At 38.4% G+C, this 16871-nt stretch overlaps 1 protein-coding gene across 4 annotated transcripts in view; it reads left to right on the forward strand.

Moving 5' to 3' along the window:
- DYRK1A (dual specificity tyrosine phosphorylation regulated kinase 1A) overlaps positions 1–16871 on the forward strand; it is a 141550-nt gene that overhangs the window by 96472 nt on the left and 28207 nt on the right. For 2 of the 4 annotated variants that reach the window (XM_035283101.3, XM_054249044.2), the window contains exons 3-6: positions 2912–3108; positions 8689–8808; positions 10876–11064; positions 15735–15882. In XM_035283101.3, the coding sequence (XP_035138992.1) occupies positions 2912–3108; positions 8689–8808; positions 10876–11064; positions 15735–15882 (654 nt within the window). The remainder of the gene's footprint in view (positions 1–2911; positions 3109–8688; positions 8809–10875; positions 11065–15734; positions 15883–16871) is intronic. The other 2 variants (XM_078358642.1, XM_035283102.3) reach the window with 1 other exon arrangement.

A 16871-nucleotide genomic window follows, 5' to 3' on the forward strand; every position in this document is an offset into this window, starting at 1 on the left:
GGTGCTAAACCATTAGAAACCACCCTCAGAATCCAGTCACCTCCCACCAGGCCCCTCCTTAAACATGGGGGATTACAATTAGACATAAGATTTGGGCAGGGACACAGATCCAAACTGTATCACTGCTTATATCAAATAAAAACAAATCTGGGTTTCAAAGTCAGGATAATGGCAACTTTAAGGAAGAGGAAGGAGCTGTTGGTTAGAAAGGGTCATAGAGTGGTGTGATGGTTTTGTGACACAGATTCATTTTATGATGGTAGTTTAAGTTTTATGCTAATGGTTTTTGTAGTCTTTTCTACAATATTGCACTAAATAAGTTTAAACATAGTACGTAACAGTGACATGGATAAGAAAAACAAACATTTTTATAAAAGGTGCTTGCTGTGTGTCACAGGTTTCATTCTGTGTGCCTATTGGTGGTATCTCATTTAAACTTCAAAACAAGGATTAGGGTTGGTATACTAATACCTCTACTTCATAGATAGGGAAATCAAGGCTTTGAATAGTTAAGAAATTTGTCAGTCACATCCTTAGTCTTTTACTGTTTATAAGAATTTTTATATATTAAGGACCTCAATTCTTTTTATTTATATTCCTTCCCACTTTTTTTTTTTTAAAGATAGGGTTTTGCTCTGTCTCCCAGGATGGAGTACAATGGTGCAATCTCAGCTCACTGCAACCTCTGTCTCCTTGGTTCAAGTGATTCTCCTGCCTCAGCCTCCTGAGTAGCTGGAATTACAGTCACCTGCCACCGTACCCAGCTAATTTTGGTTATTTTTTTTTAAGTAGAGATGGGGTTTTGCCATGTTGGTCAGGCTGGTCTCAAACTTCTGACCTCAGGTGATAAACCTGCCTTGGCCTCCCAAAGTGCTGTGAGCCACCATGCCGGGCCTTTTTCTTTTTAATGTAGAGATTTAAAAGCCCTAATTCCCCTCATTATTTGAATTTAGCTTTTTAATTTTTTGCTTTTACAAACAATACAAGGATAAACATGCTTGGCATCTCTGTACATTATTGATTATTGCCGTTAACAAATTTATAGAAGTTCTTTTAAAAAGTGAACAAGGTGGTTTTACATAATTGAATGAATGTATTTTTGACTATGAATGATAAAATGTTTAGAAAAGTTAGCCATCTTTCACCACAGTTACACTATCCTTTTACTTATTAATAAATATTAATCACATAGATTGGGTCAATTAAGGACCTCACTGTAATGGAGAAAGAGAGAGAGGAGAAAGTAAAGTGTAAAAGCAGTGCTGGGGCAGTTGACATTCCAGCTTTAGCTGGGGTGGAGGACTTGAGATTTTTATTTTGGAAAGGTCACTTTAGCCGTTTTATTGAGTAGATACAGAATTGCAAATAGAATAAAGACAGAAAGAGCTATTCGGAAGCTGTTTTGGTAATCTTAAGTGAGATATGTGGTGCTGTAGATGAAAAGGTTGTGTTTGAGTGTTCTGTTAGGAGATAGAATGAGCATGACTGGACAGCTGTGGGGGACGAACTCTAACATGAGTTCCAGAGTGTTGATTCTGGTTGACTGGGTAGAAAATGGTGTCATTCCCTGTGGAGGAAAGTAGGGTGGAACTTATGTTCGGGGAGCTTTGTTCTCTTCGTTTTACAGAGTCTGTGCCATATTGAGGTAGAGACGGAATGCGCCACAAGACGGGCACTGGCCCCATCAACCTTTAATGCACATTGACTGTGCATTACTCTACAGTAGTTGCAGATAACATTGGGTCATTTGTTAATTGCCAGAGCTGTTCTGAGTATGTTGCATGTATTAAAGCATTTAACCTTCATAGCAACCTTTTCAGGTAGACATTATTATCATTATCAGGATCTTAGGTGTGCAAAGCCATACAGCTGGGCAGCAGTAGAGCTGAGATCTCCAACGCCAGCAGCCTGGCTGAGAGTCTGTGCTCTTCACTGTTTGCCACCACTATCGTGTGTCTTGAAAATGGTAGAAGTCAGAAGTATTTTTGTACCGAGCAGTATGGTCTGTTGTATTGTGACTGTTAGCTGGTTAATTCAGGAGGACAGGCACAAGTCTGAGTTTAGTCATTCTTGTTGACCTGGGTTTTAGGCTTTAGTCTGTGATTACAACTTTGGCCGAGTAAGGAGGATCTTTTTAAAAATCCTTTTCTTAAAGAATTACAATTTATTAGATACCAAAACTTCTGTGGACCAAAGTGTTAATTTTTCATTTCTGCCATTGATAGTATGATCATGATTCATCCTACCTGTAGGATAATTATTGGCTGTTCTTTCTTTGTGGTGAGCTTGCCAGGTCTAGATTGTCTTAGTACTGTTTGAAAGGTGCAGAGGAGTCCAACAACCTTGGGTTGAGAACTTTAGTTCTGTGGTGTGTGTTTCTTTGCCTATTTTTATACCCAGCCTTTGATTACCTGTGTCTATGGAGAATACCATGAGATTTCACCTGGTTTGGGGGATGCTGGCGATGTTGTTTGACAGAAACCTGGCAGCAGGTGCAAAACGCCATCTCAGTAGTGCTCCTTTGAGTTGGTTTGTGAGGAGCTGGTCCATCGGAGGAGTCCCTCAATAATTCAGAGAGTACTTACATTATAACTTATATTATGGTTCTTAATTGATGAAACCTATGGTTCACCTATGGTTCTCATAGGTGAAAATGTATCTTAAAGGTTGTTGCTGTTGGCTTTTACAAAAAGATTTTCTCAATATAGGTTTATATTCATTTTAATCACTACGGATCTTTTATGCCATTTAAAACATAACTGTTGTGTTGAGTAACATATCTGTTTATAGTTAGAAAGGTTTTTAATAGTGAATATCCTGAAGTTCTTATTTAAAGAGCCATTTGATACGTTAAATGCTACAAGTATTAGGATAGCAATACTTCCTTTAAACCTCACTTATCTTCTTGTAGGAGGAGAGACTTCAGCATGCAAACCTTCATCTGTTCGGCTTGCACCGTCATTTTCATTCCATGCTGCTGGCCTTCAGATGGCTGGACAGATGCCCCATTCACATCAGTACAGTGACCGTCGCCAGCCAAACATAAGTGACCAACAGGTTTCTGCCTTATCGTATTCTGACCAGATTCAGCAACCTCTAACTAACCAGGTAAGCTAATGGAGTGTCAGAAATGACTATTGGAATGGCAATTTATTCCTTAAAAATGTTGTACTATTAAGTAGACAAAGTGCTTTAATGGTTTTCAGTTTGACATGCAACGTGGGATTATGGGTTGAGAAAACATGATGTTAAGTTTGCACTAAAATGTTTTTTTTTTTTTTTTTTTTTTTTAATTTTTACTTGTATTTCACTTAAACAAACATTCATAAAATAACCACAGTCTCTCATTCTGTAATAGAGAGGGGGATAGTTATTTCTGAGGAGTCTTAAAGGAACTTGAAGAAAAAGCTTATTTTTATGGAAAGGTGGCTAAGTTAAAAAATAAAAGTTAAGGAAAGCAGGTCAGATTCCATTACAGCAAACTTACGGAACCAACTTTGTGCTATTTTAAACTACTTTCTGCATATTTGTAACAATAAATACAAAACTCCTTAAAATTCAAAAGAGACATGCAAATTAACCATGCTATTTATTGTAATATTCAGACAGGCTATTCATTATTTTTCTATGAAGTAAATGGAATAAATGTTGAGTTCTTTTGGTACACACACACACACATATTTATGTGTGTATGTATTTTTAATATCTATCTGAATTAACTGCACCATCTACACATTGATTTTTGGTTTGGGGAGACGTACTAGCTGGAGTTGAGACCAAGTGTCTTGCCCCACTGATACTTGATGTGTGATGAGCACTGAAAGTGGCTGCTTTTCCATGGACTTAGAAATGTGCTTCGCCATTCTTCCGTTTAGGTCTTTTTTTATATAGGGTGAGAGTTGGGAAATTTAAAAGTATTTTCCTGGATTATTCGAAGGAATTGTGTTTTCTCAAACTCAGTTATATGTATGGTTTGAATGAGCACTTAGCAGCAGCCACAGATCATCATAAGTAAAGGGTGTCTTATTTGTATTATAAAATTTTGATAGGTTGGCATAATGTTTATAAAATATATAAGGTGTTAATAATGTTCACAGTTAAATAGTTATACTAAGATGTATTTTGGCAGGACCTGAGATTTTCTTTTATGCAGTGAATTAATTGAGTTTAGTTGTTTGTTTGAGAATTGGGGCAGTTCAGAATGTCCAAGTTTGGAAAGTGTGTGTGTACCAGAAGAAAGCTTTCTGGAAATCTAATGTGTAATCGTAACACAGTGATCCGCTTGCACTTTGAGGAAACCAAGTCAATTCAGATGACTTTTCCCACTTGTCAGAAGCAGGCTGTTAGGCAGAGTGCTGTTTCTAACGTGTTTCACAGCTGAAAGGACTGCGCTCCTATTTGTGACTTTTCCATGTGTGTGAGCAGGAGGCTGTGGGTCCAGCCCAGGCTTCCTTCTTCCTAGATACCGTGCTCTTTCAGGTCTAACCTCTGACGTCTGCAGAGGGCTAGGAAAACTTCCAGTCCTTTAAAGTCATTTTTCTGGTTATATTATTTCAGTAAATAATTTAATTAGCAAAGTACCTATTTTTATATGCAACTAACATGTATTTGGATCATATAAAATAAGAGATATTTAACTTACTTTTTCTGTTAAAAGCTATGAAATGCTTTTAAAGATTTATGCGATGTAAAAAGACTATCTTTAAAGTAATAATAGGCAGATATTTCTGCCAAAATCCCAACATTTCTGGGCCTAATAAGGGAGTCATATCCGAGGATGCCTTTCCTGTCACTGAAGTGTGAGCTGTGTGTGAAGTGGCGTGGCCTAGTCACAGGGCCTGGCGTCAGGTTCTCAAGTTGGCTCATGATCCGGTTGTAGGACTTGAGTCAGTCAAGTCATTTGGACCCTTCGTATTTGTTTCTTGGGTGTAAAATTGAGACCTCTGACTAGACTGCCCCCCACATGAAGTAACTTCTAGCTATAAACTTCTGTAATTTTATTATTTAATTTCCATTGTTTCTTGTTAATCGTTCTATCAGATGTCTTTTAAAAGAGAAGTAGAGCAAAAGTAGGTGTAGAAGAGAATGACTGATGTTTGGAATGCTGAGTCTTTGGGCTTTTCTAGTTTTCACAGTAACTTTCATAGTTCTTAAATGCTGCTGGTACCCCGGATAGGTGTTATAGATGCTATTCAGCTTTATTAATGCTCTCAAAATAAGAAGAAAGGAAGAATACAGTCTTTCTGATTCTTCATTATATATGAAAACATGCAGTAAATATAAATAAAAGGAAATCATTATTATAATGGAAAACAGTTTATGAAAGGAATTCTAGAGCTTATAGTAAAGAATTTTTTCAGGAAAAAAGTTAATTATTGTTTTATCTGTAATTGATCTAAGCAGGAGGTTTGTAATCTGCGTGAAGTAAAAGGAGCATCGAGGGCGTGCCGTTTCTGGCTCCCTGGGTCAGATAGCTGAGGCAGCAGGAGGAGGTCACATCTGCTGCTCTTTTACTAGGTTACTCCCCTTGCAAAAGGAGTCATTCCTGCAGCTTGGTGCACTCCTGGGTCCTCTGAACACCATGGACTTAACTTTTTGCTGTAGAAGGTAGAAGAGAGCTTGCTCTATTACTCTACATTCTTTTGACATTGTGACTAGAAGCAGGAAGTAGAGAAAATGTCAGATGCTTAGGGCTGGCCTTGAGTCTTATAGATGTGTAAGTAGGTATTTGGAAAAGCTGTTTTCTGTTTCTGGATATGTACTGATGGCATCACAATGTTGCAAAACAAAAATTTGGTTAATGTGAAATCACAATGAAAGCATAGGGAGTCTTACTTGCTTTGTAGACATTTATTTGTTCTTTCCATGTATTTTGAGTATCTCTATGCAGGGTGTTGTTTGAAGCACTGAGATACAAACAACTTGGCCTTGTAGGCAGTTTGACCAATTGTGGGCAAGATTAGCAGTATTTTGTGAAGTGATAAGCACACAGCACATACTCATATTAAATGCAGAAATTTGATCATGTAACTCATGTTTATATCCTATTTTGTGTATGTACCATATTTTTAAAATTGTTTTTTTTTTCGATTGTGTGTGATTTTGGTGTTTTTGAGTGAGCATCATTACTCCTGGATGTGGTCCCTGATTCTTTTTTTCAGAAGTTTGAAATACCAGTGGAATTGTAAATGAGCAAGTTAAAAACTTAAAAGACATTCACAGTCTTTTTTTATATAACTAATTTTAATAAATGCATATGCTTGTTTTAGGCATGCCTTAATTACTTTGCCCAAAAAATAGCCTAAAAATGACTAAGACGGGGTGGACTAGAGGTGTAGCATTGATAGGGAGCTCCTGGCAAGAGTGTCCTTGTTAAGAGTCTGGGCTAGGCATGGACATATTCAGCTATAGTATTGTCTTTGCTGCTCTTAAACTGGCTCTGGGACCTTGGTCAAGTTCTTCAACATTGGAGACTCTGGTTTCTCATGTGTGAAATGGTCACAGGAATAGTAGTTAACTCTCTTGAGATCGTTGAGGGGACTACATGGGAGACTTGTAAAAATACGCATGCTAAAAACATCTTGTTTATTAAATACCTGCTACTGTTAATTGACTCTATCAATGGCTTATATACTTCCTATCAGCTTTTAGCAGTAATGAAGCATTGCACTGATTCAGATTTTGTGAAACCTCACATCGAGGCTGTACTCCACCAGCCCAAGAGAGGGGGCTTGCTGAATAAACTACCTGCATGAAACAATGCTGGGAACTTTAAAAAAGAAAACACCTGGCCGGGCGCGGTGGCTCATGCCTGTAATCCCAGCACTTTCGGAGGCCGAGGCGGGTGGATCACGAGGTCAAAAGATCGAGACCATCCTGGTCAACATGGTGAAACCCCGTCTCTACTAAAAATACAAAAAATTAGCTGGGCATGGTGGCGCGTGCCTGTAATCTTAGCTACTCGGGAGGCTGAGGCAGGAGAATTGCCTGAACCCAGGAGGCAGAGGTTGCGGTGAGCCGAGATCGTGCCATTGCACTCCAGTCTGGGTAACAAGAGCGAAACTCCATCTCAAAAAAAGAAAACACCCTTAAGGGAAACCTCTTTCATTACCTTAAATGCTTAGAGCATTCATTCACAAAAAAATTGACTTGTTTATTACACGTATTATTTAGGCATTAAGTTCTTAAGGAATAGTATAAAAATACTGTGAACTTAGCATTACCTACTGTTTATATTTAGAAAAGTAAGACTATATTTGACAAATTGAATAATTCAGATCTTCTTAATTCTGATGATTTTTATCAGACAAACGGTTATGATCACCTAGAGTTTTTTTCCCCCTTTAAACCTGATTTGGAATTTTAAGAAGCAGAGGACCATGAGAAGAGATACTGTTATTTCAGTAATTCAGTGAATTTGCCCTCTGGGTAACAACTTTTTAGAGTTTGAGTGTACATGCAGAAGAATCCAGTGTTAATGTTGGTTCACAATAAAGTGCACATAGGTAAATGCTATTAACAATTCTATCTTTTTGGACCACACGGATGGTGATTTTTTTCTGTTCTGCACACTGGTACAACCCTCCCCTCTTCTCTTTTTTAGTGTGGGTCAGGTTAACAATTAGATCATGACTCCACGCCACACATTTCTGCAAGGTCTTAGTATGATGTGTTTACTGTCACTCTGCCCCTCAGATTGACCTGAATGTCCTTGAAGAGGGGCTGTGTCACAGTCTTCTGGCTCATTTCCCAGCACAAATGTCCAGAAGAGTTGGGCAGGAGCACCAGAATCAGCCAGGGGGAGTGGTTGTGACCATCTTGATGGGATTAATTGGTTTTGAGGATCTGTTGATTGCAAGAAGCCTTACTGGGAACCCTTTGAGGCAGGACACTTGGTGGAGGAGTGGCACTTGGACAGCAATCCAGCATCATTGACACTAGCTGCAGCACTCCTGGATGTGTGTATAGAGCGGGTGCATGCCCCTGCTCTGTCCTCTTTAGTAATTGCTGTGGAAATGGTCTAGCAGGGTGCTCACGGTGGAACCCCTCATTGTCTGTTGGATGGTGTCGAGAGCCATGAGTTGGGATCAGGGAAGGCGAGGACTATGAGGGCAAGCCTTGGTTAGGGGGCAGATATTTGTCAGAGGGCAGGCAGAGCCTGGTGTCGTGAGGAGCTGAATTTCTTCTTGTTAGTAGCAGTTGGAGGGAATGGGGCTCTGCTGCCAGCCTCCTTTTTCGGTGCCAGTTGGGTCTTGAAATCCTATCTTAAGGAAGCTGAAAGTTGCCTCTGAGGACTGGCTTTATCTTTGTCTGCTAGTTGTGAACCAGGTCAGGTTTTAGGAATAATTCAGAAAGAAATTTTCTTTGGGTTAATTGTATGGTAGAGAAGCCTTGTGGGCAGCATCCTGTGTGTCTCCTAGATTGAGGTATGTCTCTGATTACACCATTTAAATTTGGGGCTCTAGGATCAAAGCCTTGGGCAGCTGAGGATATTATCTTCTGATTTCATTTATTTGTTCTAGTGATTGTCTTTGTTGGAATCCAGATGAAAGGGAACTTTGAGAGAAAATGTATAACCATCTAATGTATATAGATGTCTTTAAAAGAGTAGATACACGCAGGTTACAGAAGAGGGAATTTATATCAGTGCAGTAGAGTTAAAGTGCTAGTCTTTTCTGTCTATTTAAGGTGATGCCTGATATTGTCATGTTACAGAGGCGGATGCCCCAAACCTTCCGTGACCCAGCAACTGCTCCCCTGAGAAAACTCTCTGTTGACTTGATCAAAACATACAAGCATATTAATGAGGTAAGATTTGTTCCAATAACGTTTTTCTTGCAATACATCAGTGAGAAAAAAAGCTATTTTGTGATCTGTTGAAATACTCTCAGCTTTTTTCATTCCTGATTATCGTATTGATGATTATTATGAAGACTAATGATTTAGAAATAATATAATTACAACTATGTAAAAGATATATTAACAAGGGCTGCAAGATATAAAGAAAATTGTGGATAACTCCTGTTTTTTTTTTAAAGGTTGTATTCAATATTACTGTTATTACTTTTATAAATTTTTTATTTATTTTTTCTCTTTTTCCGAATTTCTTTTGAGTTACTTCTATAATTAACTCTTATTCAAACTAAGAAAGGGGAATAAGGACTCTAGAAACATATATGTGTTAAAATTTTTGCTTGAAGTTTTATATATTTGTTTCTACTTTTGCTGTGGGTGTCAGGAAGCTCTGAAATATGTTTATACCTAGTTTCAGGCATTTGGCCTAGTTTATTTGGTCTATCTATTTTTCTGTGATTTTATTGTCTTTTAAATTTTTATGTGTATTATTTTATCTCTTTTTATGATAAGATGTCCAGAAGTTTTTTTGTTGTAAGTAAAAAAGATAAAAAACAGAGCACTTTGAATTGCCTGTGTTATAACTTGGTATTTTGCCACCAGAAAGTTTTCTGGTGTCTTGGACCATTGACTTGATTGACATTTGCTTGTGGCTTCAACTCTGTCTCCAAAATTAATTATTAAATGAGCATTTCTGGAGGAGAACCCATGCTTTCTTTCCTCTTCCAGTGGGGCCCTGCACCCTTTCATCATTTAGACTTGTTCTTTGCCGGCTTTAGAACTTCTTAACTGAAAAGCTGAAAAATGTTCTTAGGTACATGCAGATTTTATAGCAATATAACGTTATTTTATGCCAATATTACTACATTACATTGGCAGTGAGGCAACATAAAGTTAGCATGAACTCTGTCAGGAACATTTCTGAGTTAGATTTTGTACACATTTGTGTATTATAAACATGCTCCAGACAAGCTTGTGATTATCTGAATATATCTGATAAATTGTTGATAACAGTATATTAATTTCAGTTCGTTGCTATCTGATAAATTAACAGATCTACAGTTAAACTGTTAACAGTAGCTTTGTTGGAGCTTGTTTTTAAATATCTTACCACCTTATAAAGTAGACTGTTTTTGATGTTAGTCCATGCAGTATAATTTATAATTTCTCCATAGTTAATTTACTAGTTACCTGGACTATTGCCTGTTTCACCTATTATTATTATTATTATTATTTTACTAGTCTTAGAAACAGTGTTATAAGAAAAATAACTCAGCCTGTGATTAACCATAGGCTTACAGTCTTTGGGAGTGGGGCCAAAGGGGCCATAGCTGTTTTTCATTAATCATTATATTTTTATAGGTTTAAAAACTGGTGGGCATGTCTCAGTGGGCCATTTTTTTTTTTTTTAAGTAAAACATCAGTTTGTCTACATTTAAGCTTATTTAAAAAATATGTGGCCATAAAATCAAATATAAATAGATATGTACAGGTTACAGAAGAGGGAGCTTATATTAATAAATTCTCTTTATATCCCAAAGTTGGGATTGACTGGAAGGGGGGCATGAAAGAACTTGAACTTGAGGGAGATGAAAATGTTACAAATGCTGTTTGGCATTTGGTGATTTTTGTCAAAACTTCCTCATGTACAACTCTTAAGAGCCATGCCATCTTACTGTATATAAATTATACTTTAATTCAACAAATAAATATAAACCAGGCCCTTTTACTTTTCTTGAATGGCATACTTCGGACAAGTCACTTAAGATTTCTTATTTCCAAAGTGTATAAACAGTATAACTGTAATTAGTTTCACTGTAGACCTTTTTCATTGGTTATATTAGTGATATTTTCTAACTCAAGTGTCAGTTGTAGAAAATGATTTAATTTTTTGTATTTGTTACAAAGAGTAAAAATCCATCTATTTCCTACTTGTAGATGTGTCTCAATATACTCTGATAATGCTCTTCCCCTCACAGTGATTTGAATTTTACAGTGAACACTGTGTAATTCTCATTTTAGGTTTACTATGCAAAAAAGAAGCGAAGACACCAACAGGGCCAGGGAGACGATTCTAGTCATAAGAAGGAACGGAAGGTCTACAATGATGGTTATGATGATGATAACTATGATTATATTGTAAAAAACGGAGAAAAGTGGATGGATCGTTACGAAATTGACTCCTTGATAGGCAAAGGTTCCTTTGGTCAGGTAATTTAATGGAAAATGCTGAATTTAATTAATTACAAAGAACTTCTTGGCGAATTTTGTTGTTGCAGCTCTTCCTCAAGAGCATACTTTTAATATTTGCAAATAATGCTCAGCAGTGGATACGTGAGTATTTGGATGACCATAATTCTTTAAAGGTAGTAATACTACATCTATCATAAAAACTCCTTAGGCTTGTACAAACTTTTATGGCTACCAGGTACTCATTTTACTAATGAGTGGTTAATTTTAATCACTAATAGATAGTATTGCCTCTTTGATATGCGCCTTGTATAGTCTGTAGATGATTGTTAGTATGCTAGAGATATTTACCTTGTCTGATAGACCACTTCAAAGAGAGACGAATTACCATGTTCAGGTGGCGCAGTGGGAATGTGCTTACTTTCGAGGAGGCTTTGGAAAGCCTGGAGTTGTGCCCTGGCTTTTTCTCCCATCTCCTGTTGTAACTATACCAGACCTCTAAGCAGGCAGGCAGTCTTTAGGATTCCTTGTAATCCTCAGTACCAGCATTGCTAATATTATGATTGAGTAATTTTGATGGATAGGATCATCCAGGCAGTTTCTACCAGGAAGGGATTCCAGTAGACCTGTTTTTTTCCCCCTCTTCGTTCTCAGCCTCTTCTCCCTACCTACAATTTTCTGCTCCCCACCTCCTCACCCAGCCCCATTACAAAGCGCACAGCCCTGAAAACATGAATCTCTTACATCAGTCGCACCAATACCAAGAGGTTTTGGTCTTTCTCCTTGTACTCTATTTATTTAGAGACAGAGTCTCACTTCTGTCGCCCAGGCTGGAGTGCAGTGGTGCACTCTTGGCTCACTGCAACTTTCGTCTCCCAGGTTCAAGTCATTCTCATGCCTCAGCCTCCCAAGTAGCTGGGATTACAGGCATTAGCCACCACACCTGGCTAATTTTTATATTTTTAGTAGAGACGGGGTTTCACCATGTTGGCTGGGCTGGTCTCAAACTCCTGACCTCAGGTAACCCTCTTGCCTTGGCTTCCCAAAGTGCTGGGATTTCAGGCATGAGCCACCACACCCAGCTTTCTTGTACTTTTAAAAAGATTTTTCAGGTCAGGCGTGGTGACTCACACCTGTAATCTCAGCACTGTGGGAGGCTGAAGCAGAAGGATTGCCCTAAGCCCAAGAGTTCCAGACCAGCCTAGGGAACATAGAAAGACCTTGTCTCTATTTATTTAAAAAAAAAAAATTGGGGGGAATCTCTGGCTGTGGTCCCCAGCTGTTCCCGATTGTAAGTCCTTCAATCACATTGAGTTACAGAGCTCTGTTTATTTGAGGTGTGATTTGCTGATAAACTGTCTCTTCTGCCTTGCAACCCTGTGGAATGAGATGGTTATCACCCTGAAGCCCAAATATATCTTCTGGCTTTTCAGTGATAAGGATAGAATAGGGATCAAAATGACTTTTCCTGAATTGCCTTTTTGTTGTTGTTGTTGTTGTTATTTTCTTAAACTGAGGAACCTGCATGTGCTCTGTTCCTGCCCTGAGAGAAAGCAAAATAGACGCTCCTGTTTAACCTGTGAGAAAAAGTCATTATGCTTAGAACAGAAAGTGTACTGTATGTCATTAGTAGCCACAGGTCTAAATCCAGAAAAATAAACGTGTAAGCAAATATGAACATTTGTGTTAGACCTGTGTCATTCCAGTGTGGCCCTACCAGTCCCTGATGTCACTTGTATATGTCTCCTCCTCCTCACGATTTGAAAGATTTTTGGTAATTATACATAATCCAGGGACTTTTTCCTTGAATTACAACTTACTCTTCTGAGGGATTTTTCAGTGCTTCAGGCATCCTCTGGTTTTTTTGTTTGCCTTTTTTGTTGTTTGTTTGTTTTGTTTTTAAGAGACAGGGTCTTACTGTAGCACCCAGGCAGGAATGCAGTGGAGTAGTGATCATGGTTCACTGCCTTGACCTCCTGGGCTCAAGTGATCCTTCCACTTCAGCCTCTAGAGTAGCTGGGACTATAGGCACATGCCACCATGCCTGGTTAATTTGTTTTTTTTTTTTGTAGAGGCGGGGTCTCACAATGTTGTCCAGGCTGGTCTTGAACTCCTGGGCTCAACCAATCCTACCATCTCAGCCCCCTACACTGCTGGGATTACAGGCCTGAGCCACCACACCTGGGTTGGGAGTCCCTCTTGATGAAGGTATTCCTGTTGGTCAGTCCGAAGCAGCTTTTCTATTACCTTCTTAAGGAAAGGCATTTGTGAGGCCCAGTCCTTAACTAAAGGTATGAGCACCCTATACTTGTCCCCAATTGGGCTACACAGCAGGAGGTGAGCGGTGGGTGAGCAAGCATTACTGCCTGATCAGCAATGGCATTAGATTCTCATAGGAACTTGAGCCCTTTTGTGAACTGTGCATGCAGTGCATCTAGGTTGCATGCTCCTTGTGAAAATCTAATGCCTGGTGATCTGAGTGAGGTATTTCATCCCCAAACCATCTACCTCTCCTGGCTGTGAAAAAAATTGTTTTTCACAAAACTGGTCCCCGATGCCCAAAAAGGTTCTAGACCTAGAGATTGCCACCTCTGCCATGAAAACTTCATAACATTTGGGCAGTTGCACTTAATAGGTCACTTTTTTTTTTGAGGCAGAATTTTGCTTTTGTCCTCCAGGCTGGAGTGGAATGGTGCGATCTTGGCTCACTGCAACCTCTGCCTTCTGGGTTCAAGTGATTCTCCTGCCTCAGTCCCCTGAGTAACTGCGATTATAGGTGCCCATCTCCAGGCCTCGCTAATTTTTATATTTTTAGTAGAGATGGAATTTCACCATGTTGACTGAGCTGGTCTCAAACTCCTGACCTCAGGTGATCCACCTACCTGAGCCTCCCAAAGTGCTGGGATTACAGGCATGAGCCACTGCCCTGGGCCTAATGGGTTACTTTCTGACTTTCCTGACATCTACCATGCAGATTGTGGCCATACAGCCTGCTCTTTAAGCTGATTTGCCCCTGATGACCCAGTCTTTATGCTCCTAGTTACATTTTTCTTCTCCCCTTCACCTTCGTTTTCTCATACTCACATTCCACAGAAAGGTGAGCACAGGAGGCCTGTTTGACACTGAATTCCTTTTTTCCAGGGCACACTGTGACTTTCTCTCTTGGGCTGAGCTACTGTGCAGTGTCCACGTTGAAGTTCAGGTCCTGTGCCTCCCCAGGAGGACAGTTCTGTATTGACTTGGTCAGACTTTCCCACATGCTGTGTCGGGTTATTGTCAAATGAGGGATTTCTCCATTTCCTTAGCCAATAATTACCAACCCTGATTGCGTATTGAAATTTTCCTGGGGAGCTTACCAAAAAAAAGTACTGATGTCTGGGCTCCAGACCAGTTAAATTCTCTAGGCATTGATATAAAAGAAAAGAATATACCTTATTGAATTCGTAATTCATGGTCAAAAACTGGCAGTTAGCCCCTTAACTGTTTGGCAGGTCAGTAGATGCTCGAGCCCCCACGAGTGTCCTTTGTTCTGCAGACCGTCAGGATCTGGGCACTGAACTGTAATTCTTGGTGCAGTCAGTACATCCAGTGAAACAGACGCATGTTAGAACCACTTAGCCACATGTTTTCAAGGGTAGTCTCTGTGATAAAAGAGCACAAATAGTGTCTGTTAGAACTGGGTGAAACCGGAGATTAGTGCATTTTCTATTCCAAGTTTGATTTCAGTTGAACCATTCAGAATCTGTCACTCAAAGTAGACTCAGCCTTGACTGATGTAGTTCTGAGAGCATATGTTCCATCTTCTTCCTGATCTAATGGTTTCATCCTGCTCCTTGGAATCATTTGGAGTTCCTTCCCCATCCCCAGACTTACGGTATTATAAATGTAACTTCTATTTAATTAGTTATGGTTATCGCTGGTTAATAAGAGATATCATTTTCTTTTACTTGTATATTGATTTTGTAATATTTACGTAACTATTTTATAATAGTATGAACCTCATTTTAGATGAGTGAAATTTAAAGTGAGGGCTGTGCATGGTGATATGTACTCAGGAGCACTGTGGTTTTCTTAGCAGTGATTCTCATTTTTCAACTATCATAATCCCCTAATTACGGTGTTTGTGACATTGTAGAACTTTACTGGTAAGTTGTGTTTATTTTTTAGTGTAAACTAATTTTTCTTTTATATACTTAAGTTTTTATGTATGATAATCTAATTGAAAGTTAGAAAGTTATCAGAAGCCTTCTGAAATAAACTTTTAAATATTTCATACATATTCTTAGGGTCCAGGTTTTTCTCATTAAAATAATAGTTGGATGAGTTATATAGTGTTAATTAGTAAGAAAGATAAATCTAAGCAGTTGTCAAGATTCATAATTTATTTCTGATGGAGGAAAATAATTTTATTAAGAAAATTATTTTGTGAATATTTAGAAATATTGTACAAATGCAAAAAGAAATTCAATTTAAAAGATTGATTTAAAGTTACTGTGTAATACACAGTATATTGAATGGCCATATTGAATAGAAATATACAGTTTCTCCTCTAATTAGGAAGGTCAGAAAAGTGATAATTATAAAAATGTGTAATTGAGAATTAGGTAAATGTTATAATTAAGGTGATTTATAAATTGTGAAGTTGTTGCCATTAATGAAATAGAGAATTATTTATGTTTCCTCTCTTTTAGGTTGTAAAGGCATATGATCGTGTGGAGCAAGAATGGGTTGCCATTAAAATAATAAAGAACAAGAAGGCTTTTCTGAATCAAGCCCAGATAGAAGTGCGACTTCTTGAGCTCATGAACAAACATGACACTGAAATGAAATACTACATAGGTAAACAGCTCAGTATGCCCCAACCCAGACCAGAACGTTGAGTTAATGCTTCTTTTTTATCAAAATATTTTTTTTCCTTTGAAGTGGTTGATTAAAACTTTGTTTCTTTCTGTTGGACAGCAAGATTCATACAAGTGACTTGATCTGGTAGTAATAGTCTAAATCTTGGGAAATGTGCCTTCCAGGTAGCATACCATGTAGAAACAAATGAGAATAATGTGTATCATTTGCAGGTTGCCGGTGCTGTTTGTTTGCTTTAATGATGCATGTTTATCCAAAGGGTCATCTTTCCAGAAACTTTAACCATTTATAATCTAGTTCAGAAACTAGTTGTGAGCTACTATGTTGTTAGTGGTTGTGGAACCATTTTGGGGGCATCTGCAGCAAGATCTCAGGCTCCTCCCCAGTCTCTTCATCAGCTTGGTAGCATTGGAAGCTGTTAGACTTAGACTACAGTAAAGAGATAATAGCCACTGCTTATTGAATTTTCACCACATTCCTTATGCTTTTCTTTCATCATCCGTAATAGTTATAACAGCCTATCAGGAAGATGGTAGAATCCTGAAATTACACGTGATTTTTATAAAAGGCAGCATATCCAGGGTCATAGGGCTCTGCAGCTAGGATCAGAAGCTGTGCTACTACTGCCTAACTCAGGTCTATTTGTTTCATTCTCACATAGTCTTCCTTCTGAAAACACAAACAGGAGACAGAAGACTTGTGAAAATACTGAAGTCTAGGGCCATTTGATACATGGACAAAACATCTTCTAATATACCTTCTTTAATCAAATCTAATATGTCAGTGATTAAGACACCATATTATGTAGCATTAGGGAAAAAATTGTTAAGTATTCATATAAGGTGCCATCAATCGAAGATACAGACCTTAGGATCAGCACATAGCCATAGTCACCTGTGTTCAGAAACGCTGACTTGACTTGACAAACATAAGATTGAGTTTTATTTAGCAGATTCTTTTAAGAAAAC

Source organism: Callithrix jacchus, chromosome 21 (assembly GCF_049354715.1).
Source record: "Callithrix jacchus isolate 240 chromosome 21, calJac240_pri, whole genome shotgun sequence".
Taxonomy (NCBI): Eukaryota; Metazoa; Chordata; class Mammalia; order Primates; family Cebidae; genus Callithrix; species Callithrix jacchus.